The sequence below is a fragment of the Boleophthalmus pectinirostris genome, unplaced genomic scaffold (assembly GCF_026225935.1).
Source record: "Boleophthalmus pectinirostris isolate CB_2022bp ecotype Guang Dong unplaced genomic scaffold, ASM2622593v1 HiC_scaffold_16, whole genome shotgun sequence".
NCBI classification, from domain to species: domain Eukaryota; kingdom Metazoa; phylum Chordata; class Actinopteri; order Gobiiformes; family Gobiidae; genus Boleophthalmus; species Boleophthalmus pectinirostris.
Genome location: NW_026571095.1, coordinates 24,828,572 through 24,845,437, shown reverse-complemented (window position 1 = coordinate 24,845,437; position 16,866 = coordinate 24,828,572). Strand labels below are relative to the sequence as shown.

General features: G+C 38.1%; 1 protein-coding gene across 2 annotated transcripts; it reads left to right on the top strand.

Moving 5' to 3' along the window:
* Positions 1 to 1,763: 1,763 nt before the first annotated feature.
* Positions 1,764 to 16,636, top strand: dcaf8 (DDB1 and CUL4 associated factor 8). Of its 2 annotated transcripts, none has more exons than XM_020929160.2 (14): positions 1,764 to 2,004; positions 2,921 to 2,987; positions 3,111 to 3,206; positions 5,948 to 6,261; positions 7,155 to 7,502; positions 8,089 to 8,229; positions 9,310 to 9,404; positions 10,311 to 10,421; positions 10,502 to 10,632; positions 11,151 to 11,258; positions 11,346 to 11,476; positions 11,793 to 11,912; positions 13,189 to 13,302; positions 13,804 to 16,636. In XM_020929160.2, exons 2-14 carry the CDS (start codon positions 2,951 to 2,953, stop codon positions 13,909 to 13,911), a joined length of 1,854 nt encoding a protein of 617 aa, XP_020784819.2. In that variant the 5' UTR covers positions 1,764 to 2,004; positions 2,921 to 2,950; the 3' UTR covers positions 13,912 to 16,636. The 2 variants fall into 2 exon arrangements, with proteins under 2 accessions (XP_020784819.2, XP_055007474.1); XM_055151499.1 differs by lacking the exon at positions 1,764 to 2,004 and adding an exon at positions 2,452 to 2,684.
* Positions 16,637 to 16,866: the final 230 nt, after the last annotated feature.

Genomic DNA, 16,866 nt, shown 5'->3' with positions numbered 1-16,866 from the left:
ATCTTTAGTTCAATAGAGATGGGAAATTCCAGTCCCGGGCTGAAATTAACCAGATGACCCTAATGAAGGTGTATGGAGTTTAAAAACAATGTAGAGTGCTTCCTGTATTATCAGGTGGTACAGAGTGTTCCACTTGAGAGAAGAAATCAGCCCAAATATGCAGGGTTTGTGTGTTAAATATATGTGAATGAAACAAAATACTCCAGGTATGCTTGTGATGATGAAACAACATAATAACATAGATCAGAAAACAGCATAATTGAGTAATAACTTTAAAGGTTCATTATGTTACTCTTTCTGGTGATGGGATCTGTCTGCCACCCACTTGTCTCTGCGGAGAGTGGTTGCTTTAGCTAAATTTATCTACCTCACTTATTGTATTTATTAAATTACAGGTGTTTTTATTGCCAAACAAGCATTTTAACTTATCTGCAGATCTGACCTGCATGTGGCCGGTTGGTGTCACATGCTTGTTCCCATAGAGATTTGTAATAATTTCATCAGAAAAGTTAAAAGCTATCAACTTGGACTTGAGTGACTTAATTAACAATATTTAAAGATCTGGTGCTTATCCTCAAAATAAATGTTTTAGCTTCACTTTACAGATTCTTGTGGGTGGGAAGTTGACTCACGCCTCTGTCCCACACTGCCAGCTCTGCTAAATCCTGATACCATCATAAATCCAAGATCTTATAGGCCTTTTTGTGTGACATAGAACAGTTTACCTGGCAATACTCTTCAAGTTTCCCAACATGTTGTGTGTTGTTTCAGCAAACACTGTTTTACCAGTGAAAGTTGGTGACCCACATCCTTCTCCTACCTGAAAAGCTAAGAAAAGTATTGTTTTATGGTTAAAGGTCCTAAATTACACAAAATAGATTTTTGTGAGCTTTAAAAGCCTCAAAAACATACTCAGAGGTGTGTTTTGTTTCATTCACACATGGTTGAGTAATTCTGGTTTATTAGTCTATGTCCAAAACTCAAATACTCTGTTCCACCTTATGATGTCATGTAGTAGTATTTTTCAAAGTTTTTAACATTAGTTAAGTAGAAATAGGCAATTCCAGGGCTGAAAGGTGACCATCCATCCATTTTCTTCTGCTTATTTGGGGCCGGGTCATGGGGGCAGTAACAGGGACTCCCAAACTTCTTTCATCCTGGACACCTCCTCCAGCTTCTCCGGGGGGACTCCAAGGTGTTCCCAGGCCAGCCGAAAGACACAGTCCCTTTAGCGAACGACTGACAGGTGTACGGAGTTTAAAAACACAGTGCAGCACTTCTTGTATTACCACATGACATCGCAAAATGGAACAGAGAGTTTTCTGTTTGAGAGAAGAACTCAGCTTAAGTTTGTGTGTTAAAAGTGTGAATGAAACAAAACAAAACTCCAGGTATGTTTCTGATGAGGAAATAACATTATAACATAACATTAAAAAGACCCTTTAATTGCAATGTTATAGAACAGTAATACAATTATAAAAAATTAATAAAGCAGTGGCTCTACAAGATATGAACTTAAATAGTGTAATGTGTTATTATAAGTGGGCTATTTTGTCCCATGTATTGTAAGTTTGTATAAGATGGCTACCGACTAAATTTGATCATCATCACAATGACTGACAAGTACATTTATTGATTTTCTGTGGATAAATTAGCCTTTTTTGGTGATGGTGAGCAGTGAGCACATTTCCGGGACAATAAAAACAAAGGGAGCACGACACCGGAAATGGCTTCGGACAAAAAAAGAAACCGAGGACCGTCAAAACATAAACACAACAACAGCAGAAGCAGCAGCCAGCCTTGTGCACACGCAGTTAGCTCGCCTCCTACTCCGTTTTCCTTTCGTTTAGCTTTATGCAAGCCTCCCCCATGTCTTGTATTTTCCTCATGAGACTTCAAACTCGAGGCACTTAGCCCGTTTTGCACGATCGGTGTGCGGACAGTGAAATCTGCGAGAAAGATTAAACTCAGAAGTGCGCTTTGTCGGGCCTTCGCTTTGCAGAGGTAAGGGAACTCTCCAAATCCCAGGCATTTCGCTCGGGGGCGGGTCTTACGCGCGACGTCACTCGCTCCAAAACGCACCAAAAACCATAAATAAAACGCCAAGTTTAATTTATGACCAAGTGGAAGGGTTAATTATATTGTCAGTTTATCATAACACTAAATTATTTGCGGTATCAATAAGAAAGTCAGTTAAATGCAGTGATAATAGCACTATTTACAATAAACTCACCCAAGTTTATCTTATTTTATCTTAGTCCAAGTTCCTTAATCTGTACATTTTGAGTAATTCTTAACTATATCTTTTTCTTTTATAATTACACTTCTATTTGAACTTAAACTTTAAAATATGCATTAAAACACAAGAAATATCCACTAAACCACGCCTACTCGAACCAAATGCCTTGATTCTAGTGCGCGTTAACCTAACTGCAATGCTAATGCTACTTAGCCCCTCTCCGCGCACTGCTAGTTGCATACTTCGTTTTGACAACTAGCAGGCGAAACTCTTGTGACAGCTGTTTAGTTTCGTTAAATGTTAGCGTAGCATGTGCTAGACACGACCTCAGCCTGGATAAACGCAATTACATAAAGTGTAGCTGTATTTTTGCGTGCGGGACGTGCGAATTTAAAGCACCCTTCGAAAAATGGGGACCGATTAGAAAGACGCGTTGCCAAAGAAGGTAAAATATCTTAAGTTGAATCTAGAGTGAATAGACATGTTGTGAAAGTGAAAATAGTTTGATATGCATTGCTTAAAGACAACAAAATGCGGCCTGGAGTATTGGCACTGCAGTCCAACCAGCAGAAATTCGTGCGTAAAAGCCAGACACAAGCAATTTGATCGTCTGTCAACTTTAGCACGGGGCAAAGGGGATCAAAAATAAATAACTGGTGTTTTTTTTTGTGGTTGTTCCAGGTTGCCCTCTGCAGCATAATCACGTAGAGGATGGCTGAGGCAGACGGCAAATCCACAGCGCTTAACGGTGAGGATAAGGGTGCAAGAATATAACACGACTATTTATACTAGCCACAATAACTAACCATGCTGCAGACTCGTCTCTACCTTTCGTGTTTTAATGTAGGTTTTCCTTGTGTAATTGTATCAGGTGGGACAGAAGATAAAGAGCCAGACGAGGATCAACACAAAGATGGAGGTGCCTCAGGAAGCAAAGAGGGACAAACACAGGCTTCTATTACAGATGGTAATCGCACTTGTTGATTACATAATGTTAATAAGGCATTTCAGCATTGGAGAGTAGACTAAAAATACCCACTCTAATATTCTCAAATCAAAAGGCCTGCTCATTATAAAGCAAAATTATGTAACTATTATCAATAATTTACTGAATGTATATACTTACATTAATGACTACATGTGGGGTTGCAGACCTTTAAAGATATTGTCTATTTACAAATGTGTTTACAGGGATTGTCCTGCTTTATTGTCAGCAGCATAAAGTAGTTGTGATTTTATTGTTTATCACAGTATATCTCTGTAGCTTCAAAAATCTGTTGTGGTGACAGGCCTAATAAGGATTTATATGGCTCAACAGCAGAAAGGAGAAGTTAAAAAATGAGTGTGTTGGCTGACAATTTGGTATTTATATGTAAAAAGGAAGATTAAACTTATGATTCACAAGTTATATCTGTCTTTATATATTATCCCTCTGAACTTATACTGTATAAATAGTTGTTTTTGCATGAATTCCTGTGAAGGTGTAGTCCTGTGAGTGCAGTTTGGGTCAGATCAGATACAGACATATACGTAAGAGCTTTAAGATTTTTTGCCGCAGACACATCTTGTTTACATGCATAGTTTTAAATTTATACATTGCATTCTCCTTGTGTTCAACCCTGACTCCAGCAAACCAAAGAAGGCCTGTATCTTATATTCAAATACTATCTTTTCAGCTACTTCTAAGTATTTAGTCGCTCTGTTTTCTCTGAATAACTTTTATCATCAAGTTAACCTTCGTATAAAAACTGGTGCCCAAAAGTGGTTAACAAAATTGGGATTTGAGGTGAATCCAGTAGCATTACAGTGCTGACTAGGAGCCTGTTATGTAACATTTGTTGAGAATACGTTTAGGGCTTTCGAGTGACATGTCATGTAACGTGCAATCTCATACTATATACTGTGCCTGTATAGCCAGCCAGCAGGGCAAGGATAATATTTCTACAATCATGTTCAAGAGTGTGAAAAGTTGGTTAAGGCGTTAGAAATCCTAAATTATGCATTAATGTGTGAGTTTTAATAGAGTGTGGTATAAAGGTATTCATCTTTCATTTATTCAGTTACAACCACTTTATTGTCAAAAATACTTGGTTTGGTTATGGTTGGTTGGTGGTTGCTTATTATCTTCATCGGGATTAGCACTAAAGAACTAGAAAACATGCATAGTGCTCATAGTATGTGGGCCTGATGGTACTTACCCAGAGCCTTTTTCAGTTTTAGTGTTTCTTTCAATTACATCTTCACTCAACTCAACTTGTTTGCAAACCATTATTCCAGCCAGCTATGACAAAAATGTTAAAAATTTTATCCTGTATGCAAAGATAAATGTACAAAAAAGACGGGGCTGAACGATTGAGTAGATTTTTCTGTCAAGCATTGCAATTAGATTTGCACGTAATGTTTTTATAATAGGACTGTCTTCAAAGTTCACGTTTTACACTTGCCAAGGAGCATTAACAAAAGACTGAAATATTGAAAAGACAGACTATGTACACTACCAGCCAAAATTAGGACACAACACTTCATCTAATGTTTTTTTTATTTATTTATTTTTAGTACTTTCTACATTTTATATACATTCAGAAGACATCAAATATATGAAGCAAGATTTATTTAACTGTTTAGTAAAATCATTTAAATACCTCTACTAAATATTTTTCAAGATTTTTTTCTTTGCTATATATTTCCATGTATGTTTGATGTTTTCTACAGTGAACTAGTTCAAAGTTCAGTTCACACATGTTCAAAGTGAACAGATCATGTTCATAGTTCACAATTTTAATTTTGAACTAGTTTAAAGTTCAGTTCATTTTATTTTTAGGTGAGATATGTGAATGAAAGGCTGAACTTATTTTAATGAATCTATTGTTGTATTTGTGCATTTACCATCAGCACAACGTGCTCCCTGGGCAGTTTTGTATCGTAATTAGTGCTTTGAAATTTACTTCTGAAATCCTTGCGTTTGCTGTGGTCAGCCTGTACAGAAGGTAAAGGCTTTCCCATTGAGAAACACAAGAGTCAGTATGTTCCGCTAGAGCTGTCGGTGGAGCCGCCTTCACGTTGACACGCGCCTGTGGTTTCGTGAGGTTAAGTGCAAGCAGACCTTGTCACACGTCGGGTGACAACTAATTCCAACGTTTAATTTAACCCCAACAGTGACGTATGTCGTTCATCTCACATAATTTGAACAATTCGTGTTCAAATTCTTGATTTACAAATGTGTTGCGTGCAGTTCAAAGTTCACTGAAAAATGAACGTGTTCATTGAACGTGTTTCTTTTGAACTTGTTCATGCACAACATTTTTCTATATATAAAAAAGTAAGAAAGTAGTAAAAATAAATAGGGGGGAAAAAAAACATTGAATGAGATGGTGCATCCAAACATTTGACTAGTAGTGAATGTAATTTCTCTGTTCTGGTACAAATACAGATTTATCTTATCTTATGTATTTCAGAACATGTTACAGATCTAAACTGCAGTGTTAGCCATGCAAAATAAGTCTGAACATTTTGGGTGTTTTGGGATGAAATTTCGGTAGTCAAAAAATGGCAGCTTTTGCGATTTGGTAATTACACACATTCAAATTGTGATAAATCTTGCCGCACCAGATGAATTACATAAAAGCAGAGACTCTGAATAGTAAAACTGAATGTGAGAAGTGGTGTTTTTCTTTGTGCTAATGGTTTTGCTGTTTTTGCTGGGTGCAGATCCATCAGAAACGGGAGAGGGCTCGGGGGACAAACCGATGGCCGACGCGGAGGGAGAAGATGGCAACAACAACAACAACGGAGAAGCTGACGAAGAGGACACGGACAGTATGGACGGCAGCGGACTGTACTCCCTAACAGAGGACGGGGAGAGGGAGAGCGAGGGGGGCAGGAGGGAGCGGACCAGAGCTAAAGACACTGCAAAAAGAGCTGCCCGAAAGAGGAACCGGCCAGGAGGAGGCGCCAACCACTCCTCAAGCTCTGATGAGGATGACGACGATGATGATGAAGAAGAGGATGAAGACCAGAAAGATGTAATTGTTGAATGTTGATACAAGTTTATTAATGCAGCCTATGTTGAAAAACAGTAGACATGTATTACACTCTAACCCAGATATGTCAGACTCAGGCCCGGGGGCCAAATTTGGCCCGCGATATAATTATATTTGGCCCGCAAGATCATATCAAATATGTGTTAGAGCTGGCCCCCGGGCTTCAGATAGGCTATAGAAACATTATATATTTAAAATTTTGTTATTATTTTATATTATGCTGGTTCTGGATTCAATGTTTAAGCAAAACTATTATTAAACATTTATTTTAATAAGAAAAGGTTTTACATTACATATCTCGAAAGATTAGAAAACATGCAGATGTTGTTGAAATTTTTCAGTAAATATTTAGTTTGGCCCACGACCTAGTCAGTTTTTAATTTTGCCCCTCTGTGAATTTGAGTTTGACACCCCTGCTCTAACCTGTTCAGTGATCACAATGGATTTAACACTGAACAGTAGGAAAATAATGAGCTTCAATTACTTTTTGAAAGATGTTTAGAGAAAAAAAAAATAGAAATACTCCAAATTCTTCTTTGCCTGTACAGGTATATTTTATAAGATCTCAAGGTCAAAACAAGCCAGCTGAATTCTGCCTGCATCTTCTAAGAAAGCATTATATTGTCAAATAATCAGGAAGTCCATGTTAGCATGCTAGTTCCTGTTAGTTTTCATAACAAAACACTGCACCGCTGTGAAAAGGAATTAAAAACTCTTTGCGATGGATGTAGGGGTTCTCGGTATGCATAAGGTTAATACGGAATAACTTCATACCATTGTTGTAGTTGTCATGTTATAACTAAACATTTTAAAGAATAATTGTAAACAAAAATATGTTAACTAAATGTTATGTTTATGTCTACGTCTCATTTCAGGATGATGATGATGACGACGATGAAGAGATGGAGGCGTGGCTGGGGGCGGAGCTTCGGGACATGCGCGGTCCGGTGTGGAGAGCCGTGCCCTCCATCCGCTCCAGGGAGATCGGACGGGACGCGGGCCAGTTTGTGAGGCGCGTGTGCGGGGCTCGGGGGCTGGTGCAGAGGCTGGAGCTGCAGGGCAAACTGGAAAGGCACGCCGGATGTGTCAACACACTGCACTTTAACCCCTCGGGCACACGGCTGGCATCGGGCAGCGACGACCTCAGGGTGATCATCTGGGACTGGGCGGTCAAACGCGCAGAGCTGGAGTTCGACAGTGGGCACAAGAGCAACGTCTTTCAGGTAGAAACCCAGAAGTCTGCTTTTAGATCCAAGCTTGGACCAGGGCATATGGCTCTTGTATAGATAGATGTTAGATATTATACTTTAGATAATAAAGAATCATTTACTCCAAAAATGTTTAGTATGTCCTCTTTATACACAAAAACATAATTCTTTTTACATTAAAGTGGAACTAAACACTAAATCCTCTTTATTCACTACTAACTGTGCATGTTGTGTTTTAATGGCATTATCTACAGTTCCTAGTCATTTTTGGGCAACTTTCATGTAAACTAGGTCCATGTGCACCTTTCTGATTGGTCAAAAACACTTAAAATTAAGCACGTGCTGCCTTCAAGTGGCTTCTGTGGTTTCCAGTAGTTGGTGACTACCTGGGACCTGGATTACAGACACATGGTTGTGGGTGGAGTTTAGGTGTTTAGTCCCACTTTAATTAACTAATATATAGCGTCAGTAAAAATACATTTTTATTACTGTGCTCCAAATGATTAAATCGTATATTGGCTATATTATATTCAGGCTGTCTGCACTGAAACAAAAAATCTTTGACAGTGGGCATTTAAGTTGTCATTTCTTGTGTTCTCAGGCCAAGTTCCTGCCCCACAGCGGAGACTCGACTCTGGCCATGTGCGCTCGGGACGGACAGATCCGAGTGGCCGAGCTCTCAGCAACACAGCGCTGCAAAAACACCAAACGAGTAGCACAGCACAAGGGGGCTGCACACAAGGTCAGAATATCAAATCTCTCTCTCTTTTTTTCTATGACAAATGTGACATAAGTATTGGCAATCTTTTGAATTCACATGAACATTTTGAGGATTTTCTAAAGAGCACAAAAAGCTACAAATTGCAAGTTTAATGACATTAGGGAAATATTTGATCCTTATGATAGATTTATCAATCTATCCTATCAATCTTGGGGCACAAATGATTAAAGACATGATGATGAATTACCCACATGTCCTGTTCCAAGCTCAGTGTAGTGGACCAAACAGAAAGGCAAAGACAAGGTATAAAAATAAGTTTAAATTTAATAAAGCCAAAAAAGATAGAATTTAACAAAGGCTCAAATTAGGCAAATTATTAACAAAAAAGCTGGGCCCAACTGGGGTAACTCAAAATCAAACTGAACAGAACAAAACTAACCCAACCAGATAAAGGAACAGGTGTGTTTAAATACCTGAGGACCAACTAAAGCTAAACACAAGAGGGAGGAATTACACTAATTAACTAACTAAACCAATAACTTAATCAAAGTAAACAAAAAAGCAAATAATTATAATACAGGAAATAATAAGTGATAATAATGTGACCTTAACACAAACTAAACAGATTAACTTAGTAAAACAAACTAAATAGTGCTCCCCCCCTTTGCTGAGTCCTGATGGTCTCTCCCAGGGTCCTCCGTCCGGTGCTCAAAAAAACAAAAAGAACAAGTGTAAGTAAATAAGACTTATATTAACTAAAATGCGTGCACTCAAATTAGAACATAAGTCTAAATAACGGAATTAAATTATGTGTAGTGTAATTAACTTAATATAAATAATAATGAAAATTAAATAATACTGACACTATGGAGTGGTGGCAGAGGTATCCACCACACTCAGTCAGAATCTATTTTTCATTAGGAATCAGGAATCAAATATTTCCCTGATGTCATTAAGTTTTCAATTTGCTTACTTATATTTATATTATTACCTATTTATATTGCTTATATTTGTTCACTAAATCTCAAAATGTATTAATGAACTGTATTTAATTAGTTTTATTTAGTTGTATTTTAATCTTTTTTGCATTGGTATTTTCAGTTGGCCCTTGAGCCAGACTCCCCCTGCTCTTTCCTGTCGGCTGGAGAGGACGCAGTTGTGTTCGGTATTGACCTGCGTCTAGACCGGCCCGCCAAGTGAGTCATTCTCTTAAGGCCATTCGACAAGTTTGACCAAAAATGTCAAGAAAGTGGTCAATAAATGAACAGCCCATTGAGTGTTTTTGGGGTGTGCTCACACTTGCACAAAAATGTTATATAATAAATAAATCCGGGACTAATCCTGGACGAGAACAGGACCACAACAGTCTACATCAGGACAAAGCTGGGCTCAAACCAGTGAAGTGCAAATGCTTCCTTAGTGATTTTAGCATCCCTTTTGATGGTTCTCCTGTCTATTTTAGATTCCCTGTGGGTGTGATGCTTTGTCACTCAATTTAGACTTTAATCTGATCTTTATTTTAATACAGTCTGGCTATAAAGAAATAATTTAGTTGGAACTACAACAGATGAGATGATTTTGTGCTGTTAAAACAAAACAAGTCCCTAAATCACATTATAGTCACAAGTTAGCAAACATTAACCAACTGTTTTTCACCCTCCCATTTTTGTTGAACATCAGACATCTAATAAATGAGACCATGATGCTTGTATTGATCACAGACTCCTGAAAATGTGGTGTTTAGATCCTATTTTGTATTTTTTTGTTTTTGGCTATGTGCAGTATGTCACCATGGTAACTGCTTAACATTACGCGATAGACATGCGTGTAGAATTGCAAAGTACCAGTGCTTCTACTTGTATTTTTTTAGTATTGCATGTAGATTTGGCTTTTAATATGGCAAATATGCAATCTGCAAATAAATTAAGGTTTTAAACATATTTCAAAGCTGGTTTCTGAATGACAGCCCTCTGAGCTTCTGTAGTTTTGAAATCCTTTTTATACGATTGTACTTATTTTTTTAACTGTCACATCATCTGATGAAAAATAATAACTTATAACTTGAAATCTGACTTCTTTTTGCTCCTTTGTACTTTCTGCAGTAAATTAGTGGTTGTAAAGGAGGGAGACAAAAAAGTAGGACTGTACACAATCTTTGTAAACCCGGCAACAACGCATCACTTTGCTGTTGGTGGTAGAGACCAGTACGTCAGGTACGTACACACCTGTTCAGTTAAAATACTCTGCAATATTCATACTTGTACTTCATGCTTTGTTTTATTCTACATTTTAGGATCTATGACCAGAGGAAGATCAATGAAAATGACAATAACGGCGTTCTAAAAAAGTTTTGCCCCTCACACCTGGTATCAAGCGAGTCCAAAACCAACATAACATGCCTAGTGTACAGTCATGATGGCACAGGTACACAACTTTTATTTAAAGATGCACTATTATTAGAATGTTCCACAGTATGGCTTTAAACATTCTAGTCAAGTCTTTGAGTTTTTATTGCTCAAAATAATAATTAAATCAATCAACATGCATTTGTACCGCGAAAGAGCTCACCTCTCCACAGATGTGGCTTGGTCTGCTGGTTGTTTTCATCGATACAAATGCTGCTGTGATAATTTTCCAGACAAAGTAAAAAGATTTCCATGGAGACAAGAAGGCGACAGAACCTTCACCCAAAATGTTTCATAGTGTACCGTTTAAAATGTTTATTTAAAACTAGGTTACACTTTTCTCTCATTTTTCTTCTTTCAAATAAAAACATCAATCATTTTTTTAGACTAGGCCTCCAGTCAGCTAGATTTAATCAAAATATTAGTGAACAATAAACTTAATTATAGTGAAAGTTATTTAAAGTTGTTATTTTTAGTTGCTGCTGGAAAGAATGTGAATATATTGACATATTAATATTACTGTGTGTGTTGTTTCAGAGCTCCTGGCTAGTTACAATGATGAGGACATTTATTTATTTGACTCAAACCACAGTGATGGGGCCGACTACCTCAGACGATATAAGGGACATCGCAATAATGCAACAGGTCTGATAATTAAACTAAAAACATTTCAACTTTATAAATATGAATTTCTAAGTACGCCTTTTGTCACAACTGGATTTGTGTTTGTAGTGAAGGGGGTGAACTTCTACGGCCCCTGCAGTGAGTTTGTGGTCAGTGGCAGTGACTGTGGACACATTTACCTTTGGGACAAATACTCAGCGCGCATCGTTCAGTTTATGGAGGGCGACAGAGGAGGAGTGGTGAGTCAAAAATGTCAACTGAAGATGAAGTGTTTTGTTTTTTTCTTTTGTTTTTTCATTTCAATTGTGCGGATTTTTTTTTTTTTTTTTTTTATCACTCGTGGTACTTTGCATTAGTCATGGGATTCAAGCTACTGCAATGGTCCTCTGTTGTTATGGCAATTACAAAACTCGGATACATTGCTTTAATCTATTCAAATTAATGGGAAGGAGTCATTTTCTTTTAATCCATGAGACTTCATTTGCAACTACAAAAGCCCTGCTTATGTCCCATTAAGAAACCTGACTTACCTATTGTTTATACATCTGTGTACAGGTTAACTGCTTGGAGCCACACCCACACCTCCCCGGTTTGGCCACCAGCGGCTTAGACCACGACATCAAACTGTGGGCCCCCACAGCAGAAGCCCCTACCACACTCAAAGGACTCAAAGAGGTAATACACCGCAACACAAGGGCAATAACTCACGCCCAAAAGAATAGTACTGTAATTTCCTGACTATTGAGTGCACCTGAATGTAAGCTGCATCAACTAAATTTTAAGTAAAATTTAAAATTGCACATATATAGGCCGCACCTGAATATAAGCCGCAGGTGTCCACGTCTTCAAGAACGTTTTCAATTTCGAGCCATCTGCTTTTACAGCCTCTGAAAACTTTTGTCGTCTCCCTCCATTGAGTTAGTTCGTCACGCTGCTCAATTACCTTTAACTTAAAAGCTGCATCATCTGCATTTCTTCATGTGTTTTCCATGAGGAGTGTGTGTATGAAGCGCAAAATAACTGTTCAAAACACAATCAAACAAGCAACTTCCTTGACGCATCACCCCCATCTCTCCCTGCGCTCTACCGCACATGACTCCTGCAGAAAGAGTCGCTGTCCTGTCTGTATTATGTCAGTGTCTTATAGGATTTCAGCAGGTTTCAGGCTCTCCCGGGGACTAGGGTAGTTGTGTTCATCAGGTATGAGTGGATGTCCGGCTACTGAAGTTTGAGACATTTCTTCTTGTCATTTGTGCCCGCACCTGCATTTAACGCATACGAGTAAGATGTATCCCCCTCACTAATGTTGATTTAGCATCATAACTTATTTTATCACACGGCGATAAACTCTTTTAGTGTGCTGATAAGATCGCTAGCAAACACTGCACCTTCATGTTAACCCATGTTCTATGTGTGAACCACACAGACAGCGGCACTTTCTGCACTCAGGCGCATTCGCTGTGTTGCCAAACCATAGACCGTATATATGAATGGACAATGTGCCAAACAAATAATCTGTCCATATATTTGCCGCATCATTGTATAAGTCGGAGGGGTGAAAGTGTGAGAAAAAAACAGCGGCTTATGGTCCGGAAATTATGGTACAGCATTTAAAGCAAGACTGTCACTTTTCTGATGGAGGCTCCGTTACCTGTTTTGCTATCTCTTAATGCTTTGTGTAGAATGTTCCACAGTAACATTAAATGGGTCATTAAATGATCGATTTCCATGGAGACAAGTAGGTGACCAGACCAAGATCACCAGACCAAGTTGTTGACATTTTCAAGAAACAAGATACATTCCAGAGGGCCAATAAAAAAATGAACCACAAAATTACCACAAATAAACTAGAAAACAGTGGCCATGTGTGGATTTTGTATTTTGTTGAGCGGTCATTTTCTTCCACGCTAATCTAAAAGGTCACATTAATGGCTAAATCCTGTGTTTTCAGTTGATGAAGAAAAACAAACGTGAACGAGACGAGGACAGCGTTCGCCATGGAGACCAGTACGACACCCAACTGTGGTTCCTGATGAGACACATGAGGAACAGGCGACCGCAGAGAGTGAGCTGCACACAAGGCTCCTTTAATAAGAACTGTACAAGTTTAGCAAGACCACCAGAATGAAAACACACTCCCTTTTATGAGAGCAATACAAGTTTATAACATCCACCATTACCACGTGTTATAATAAAAAAATATCTCTAGGTCCACATTAAATTATATGAGGATTAAATTAAACACTAAATCCACTTTTTTGCTACTTAACTGTGTATATTGTGTTTTAATAGAATTATCTATTATGCCTAGTGTTTTTTTGTGCAAACTCGAGCTGAGAATCACACGGTCCCTCACGATTCATACACGATACATGGTTGATGATACATGCGATTGTCGATATATTGCATATGATACACTGCCCATATTAGCAGCTCTATTTGAAACTTGTTTGGGGGTGAAGGTAAGGTGTTAAGTAATAGCTGAGTAGTTAAAACTTACGAAATGTCTATCCAGGGTCCCCATAAACAAATCTCTCTTACCATTATGCTGTTTTCCGTTCCTCAGGCCCGTCGTGAAGGCGCAGACCCAGACACAGACGAATCCTGGAGCTCTCCGGACTCATCAGACGAAGAGGAGGGCGGACCGGACCATGTGCAGTGCATGTCCTCCTGAGCCACATTCAAACACTCACACTGCAAAATAATAACTGCACAAGTTTAAAATACCTGATTTCAGAATATTCATCTTGATTTTAGATGACTATAAAAAGATGGTTTATATATTAGTCATAAAGTTTTTCTAAATCCTAATTTAAAGGGCTCATATTACGCAATTTTCTGGTCTATGTTTCGATGTTGTTTCCTCATCAAAAACACACTGAGTTGCGCTTTTGTTTCATTCACACATGTTTAACACACATACTTACACTCTGTTTGGGAGGGTTCCTCTCCCAAACACTCTGTTTCACCTTGTGATGTCATGTGGTGATACAGGGAGTGCTCCAATGTTTTTAAACTCCATACACCTTCACTAGCATCATGTGTGTAAATTCAGCTCTGGAATTGCGCATGTCTACTGAACAAATGGTAAAAGGTGTAGCTGAAAACTTGAAAACTACTACTTCATGACATCACAAGGTTGAACTGAGCATTTTGAGCTTTATTAGACTGCATAAAGCCTAATAACCCAGGATTCAAACATGTGTGAATTTAAAAAAGCACTACTTCAGGTATGTTTTTGATGAAATAACAATATTCTAACATGGCTGAAAGCTCAAGAGAGTCATTTTTGCGTAATATAGGACCTTTTAATGTACAGTATCTAACTTTCCGAAGATGGCACATCACCTACATTATTCCATCGAAACACAAGATTAAAACATTCTTGCAATTATACCATGCAAGTTTCTCAGTTCAATAAACAACCAAAATCAACCAAAACCAGCTTTTATTGTAATCTATTTATCTATCTTACTAGGAGATACATCTAAACTAAAAATGCTCAAATCAATATTCTGAATTAGTTATTGTAACTTGTGTATAATGAATCGCAGTGCACATACAAGCATAGCATTACATTCAAAACACTTGTGCATCAGTTCAAGGGCAAATAGACACATACTATTGCTACAGGCACATACAGACACATACAGTTTTTTACACAGATCTATATTTACATACAGGATCAGAAGGACATGCTCTCGTCGTCTTTTCACCAAGTGTGGAAAAAAAAATCTATATTAATGACGAATTTAACTTTTCCTGTTAAAAATGGTTCCCAAAAACTACCCGGAAGTCCTGTTTTCATCCATACAAGATCAAGTATCCCAGATTGAACTTCTGTATCGTCATGGGTAACCGCGGTAACATTAGATGCCCTTTAGTAAGCTAAAAAACACCAGCATACTAGATATGAAATGATGGAAAAGGGAGTTAAAAAGATCGACTGTGTAACTTTTCTGGTGGAGGGTCGGTCACTTGCTTGCTGTCTGTGGAAAAGTTATTGCTATGAGTGAAATGTTCCACAGTATGGTATACAAGCAGGTGATTCCACTAGGCCAAGGTCCGTGGAGAGGTGACCCTGCTCACAGTCGAAATATTTTTCAAGGTATTTTTGATCAATGAAAATGCCTACAATGTAATCAGTGCAAAATATGATAAGTTTAATGCCGTATTGTGGAACATACAAGGCAAAGCAGTAACATCTCCATGACAAGAAAGCATACGCTCCACCAGAAAAGTTAAATAATGTCTTTTAAAAGAAAGATTTAAACCCAAAATGTGACTTGGAAATATTTTAAACTTCAAGAGGGTCTATCTTATGTTTCTGGTCTTGTACTGGTCTCTTCTTGGTCCTGGTTCGGAGCTTGGCATTTCTGAAAATCTATGGACTATTTAATCACGAAATGCTGCGCCTGCCCTCACCTGCTCCTCTGTGCACTTGAATCAGGGATGATCTAGTTTTGAGACAGACTTAAAAGTGCACTATTTGTTTTGTTTTTTTGCTTGTTAAACTTCAGTGATTTCATTTTTTTTCCAAGCAGAGGGAAATTTTGGTGGGTTTTGACGACTGAACTCCTGCTGTCTTTTGGAAAATGGATTCTTGCTTCCACCAGCCTCCCCCTCCTCCCTCCTCTCTCCTCCCTCTCACATCCAACGGGTTTAAGCCAGTTCACCGTGTGGCGTGAACCTGAAAATGTAGACGGGAGCGCTTTTGTTGCTAATGAAAAATCGCAGCTGTATTGTTGAAATGAGGAGGTTCTGAGCCCGACTCGACCTGGATTAAATGAAAGCACTGCCCACGACTCAAAGATCGGAGTGACTTAATAATGCACTTATTTTCTGAAGGTTGAATGTGCAATTTTCACTTCAGAAAAACCAGGTCAGCTCCAGAGTTTGGGCTCAGTACAGGAGGCCGGTCTGCGTGCTTGCCAGTCAATTGTTGTGTGAGAGCGATTAAGTCCAGCTTTTCTCATTTTCTATGAGAACTCTAGTTAGAATTTATATGTACATATAAATGTATATTAAACTGTAAAAATGACTTAGCAAATGCTATTTGACTTGAAATGTCAACATTTGATTGGTAATGATGCAGAGGTTTATATTATATATGAGGACAAAGTACTTTTAAAACAGAAAAGTCATCATTTCTGTCAATTTGTTTTGGTGACATCTGTTAAGAACAGAGCTGTCAAAGTATTATACATTTGAGTCTCTTCCTTGTTAAAGACAAGACAAAAACATATTTCCTTTTCAGATCTAAGCCATAATTTGTGACAATTGTATCCAGATCAAACACAGCATTTTTGACATCTTGTACACACCACCATCGTCTAATACTCCATCTATAAGTTTGGTTGGAAATATGTACGATTTGTGCAATAAACTAAAAGATTGTGTTCATGCTCTTGTTATTGTGTTACGGGTTGTTAGGGGGTTCTTCTCATTTTTGTCTAGCAACCTCAATTCAAAGAAAAGGGAATAAAACAATTTGATTTGATCATATTATACTAATACAAAAGCAACTTCTTTTGCAACTTAACTGTGTACAAATGTTTCACAAACATCCTGTCTCTAGCCCATTTGCCATTTTAGTGAACAGGCAAATTTGCAGCTTTGTGACCTTTGC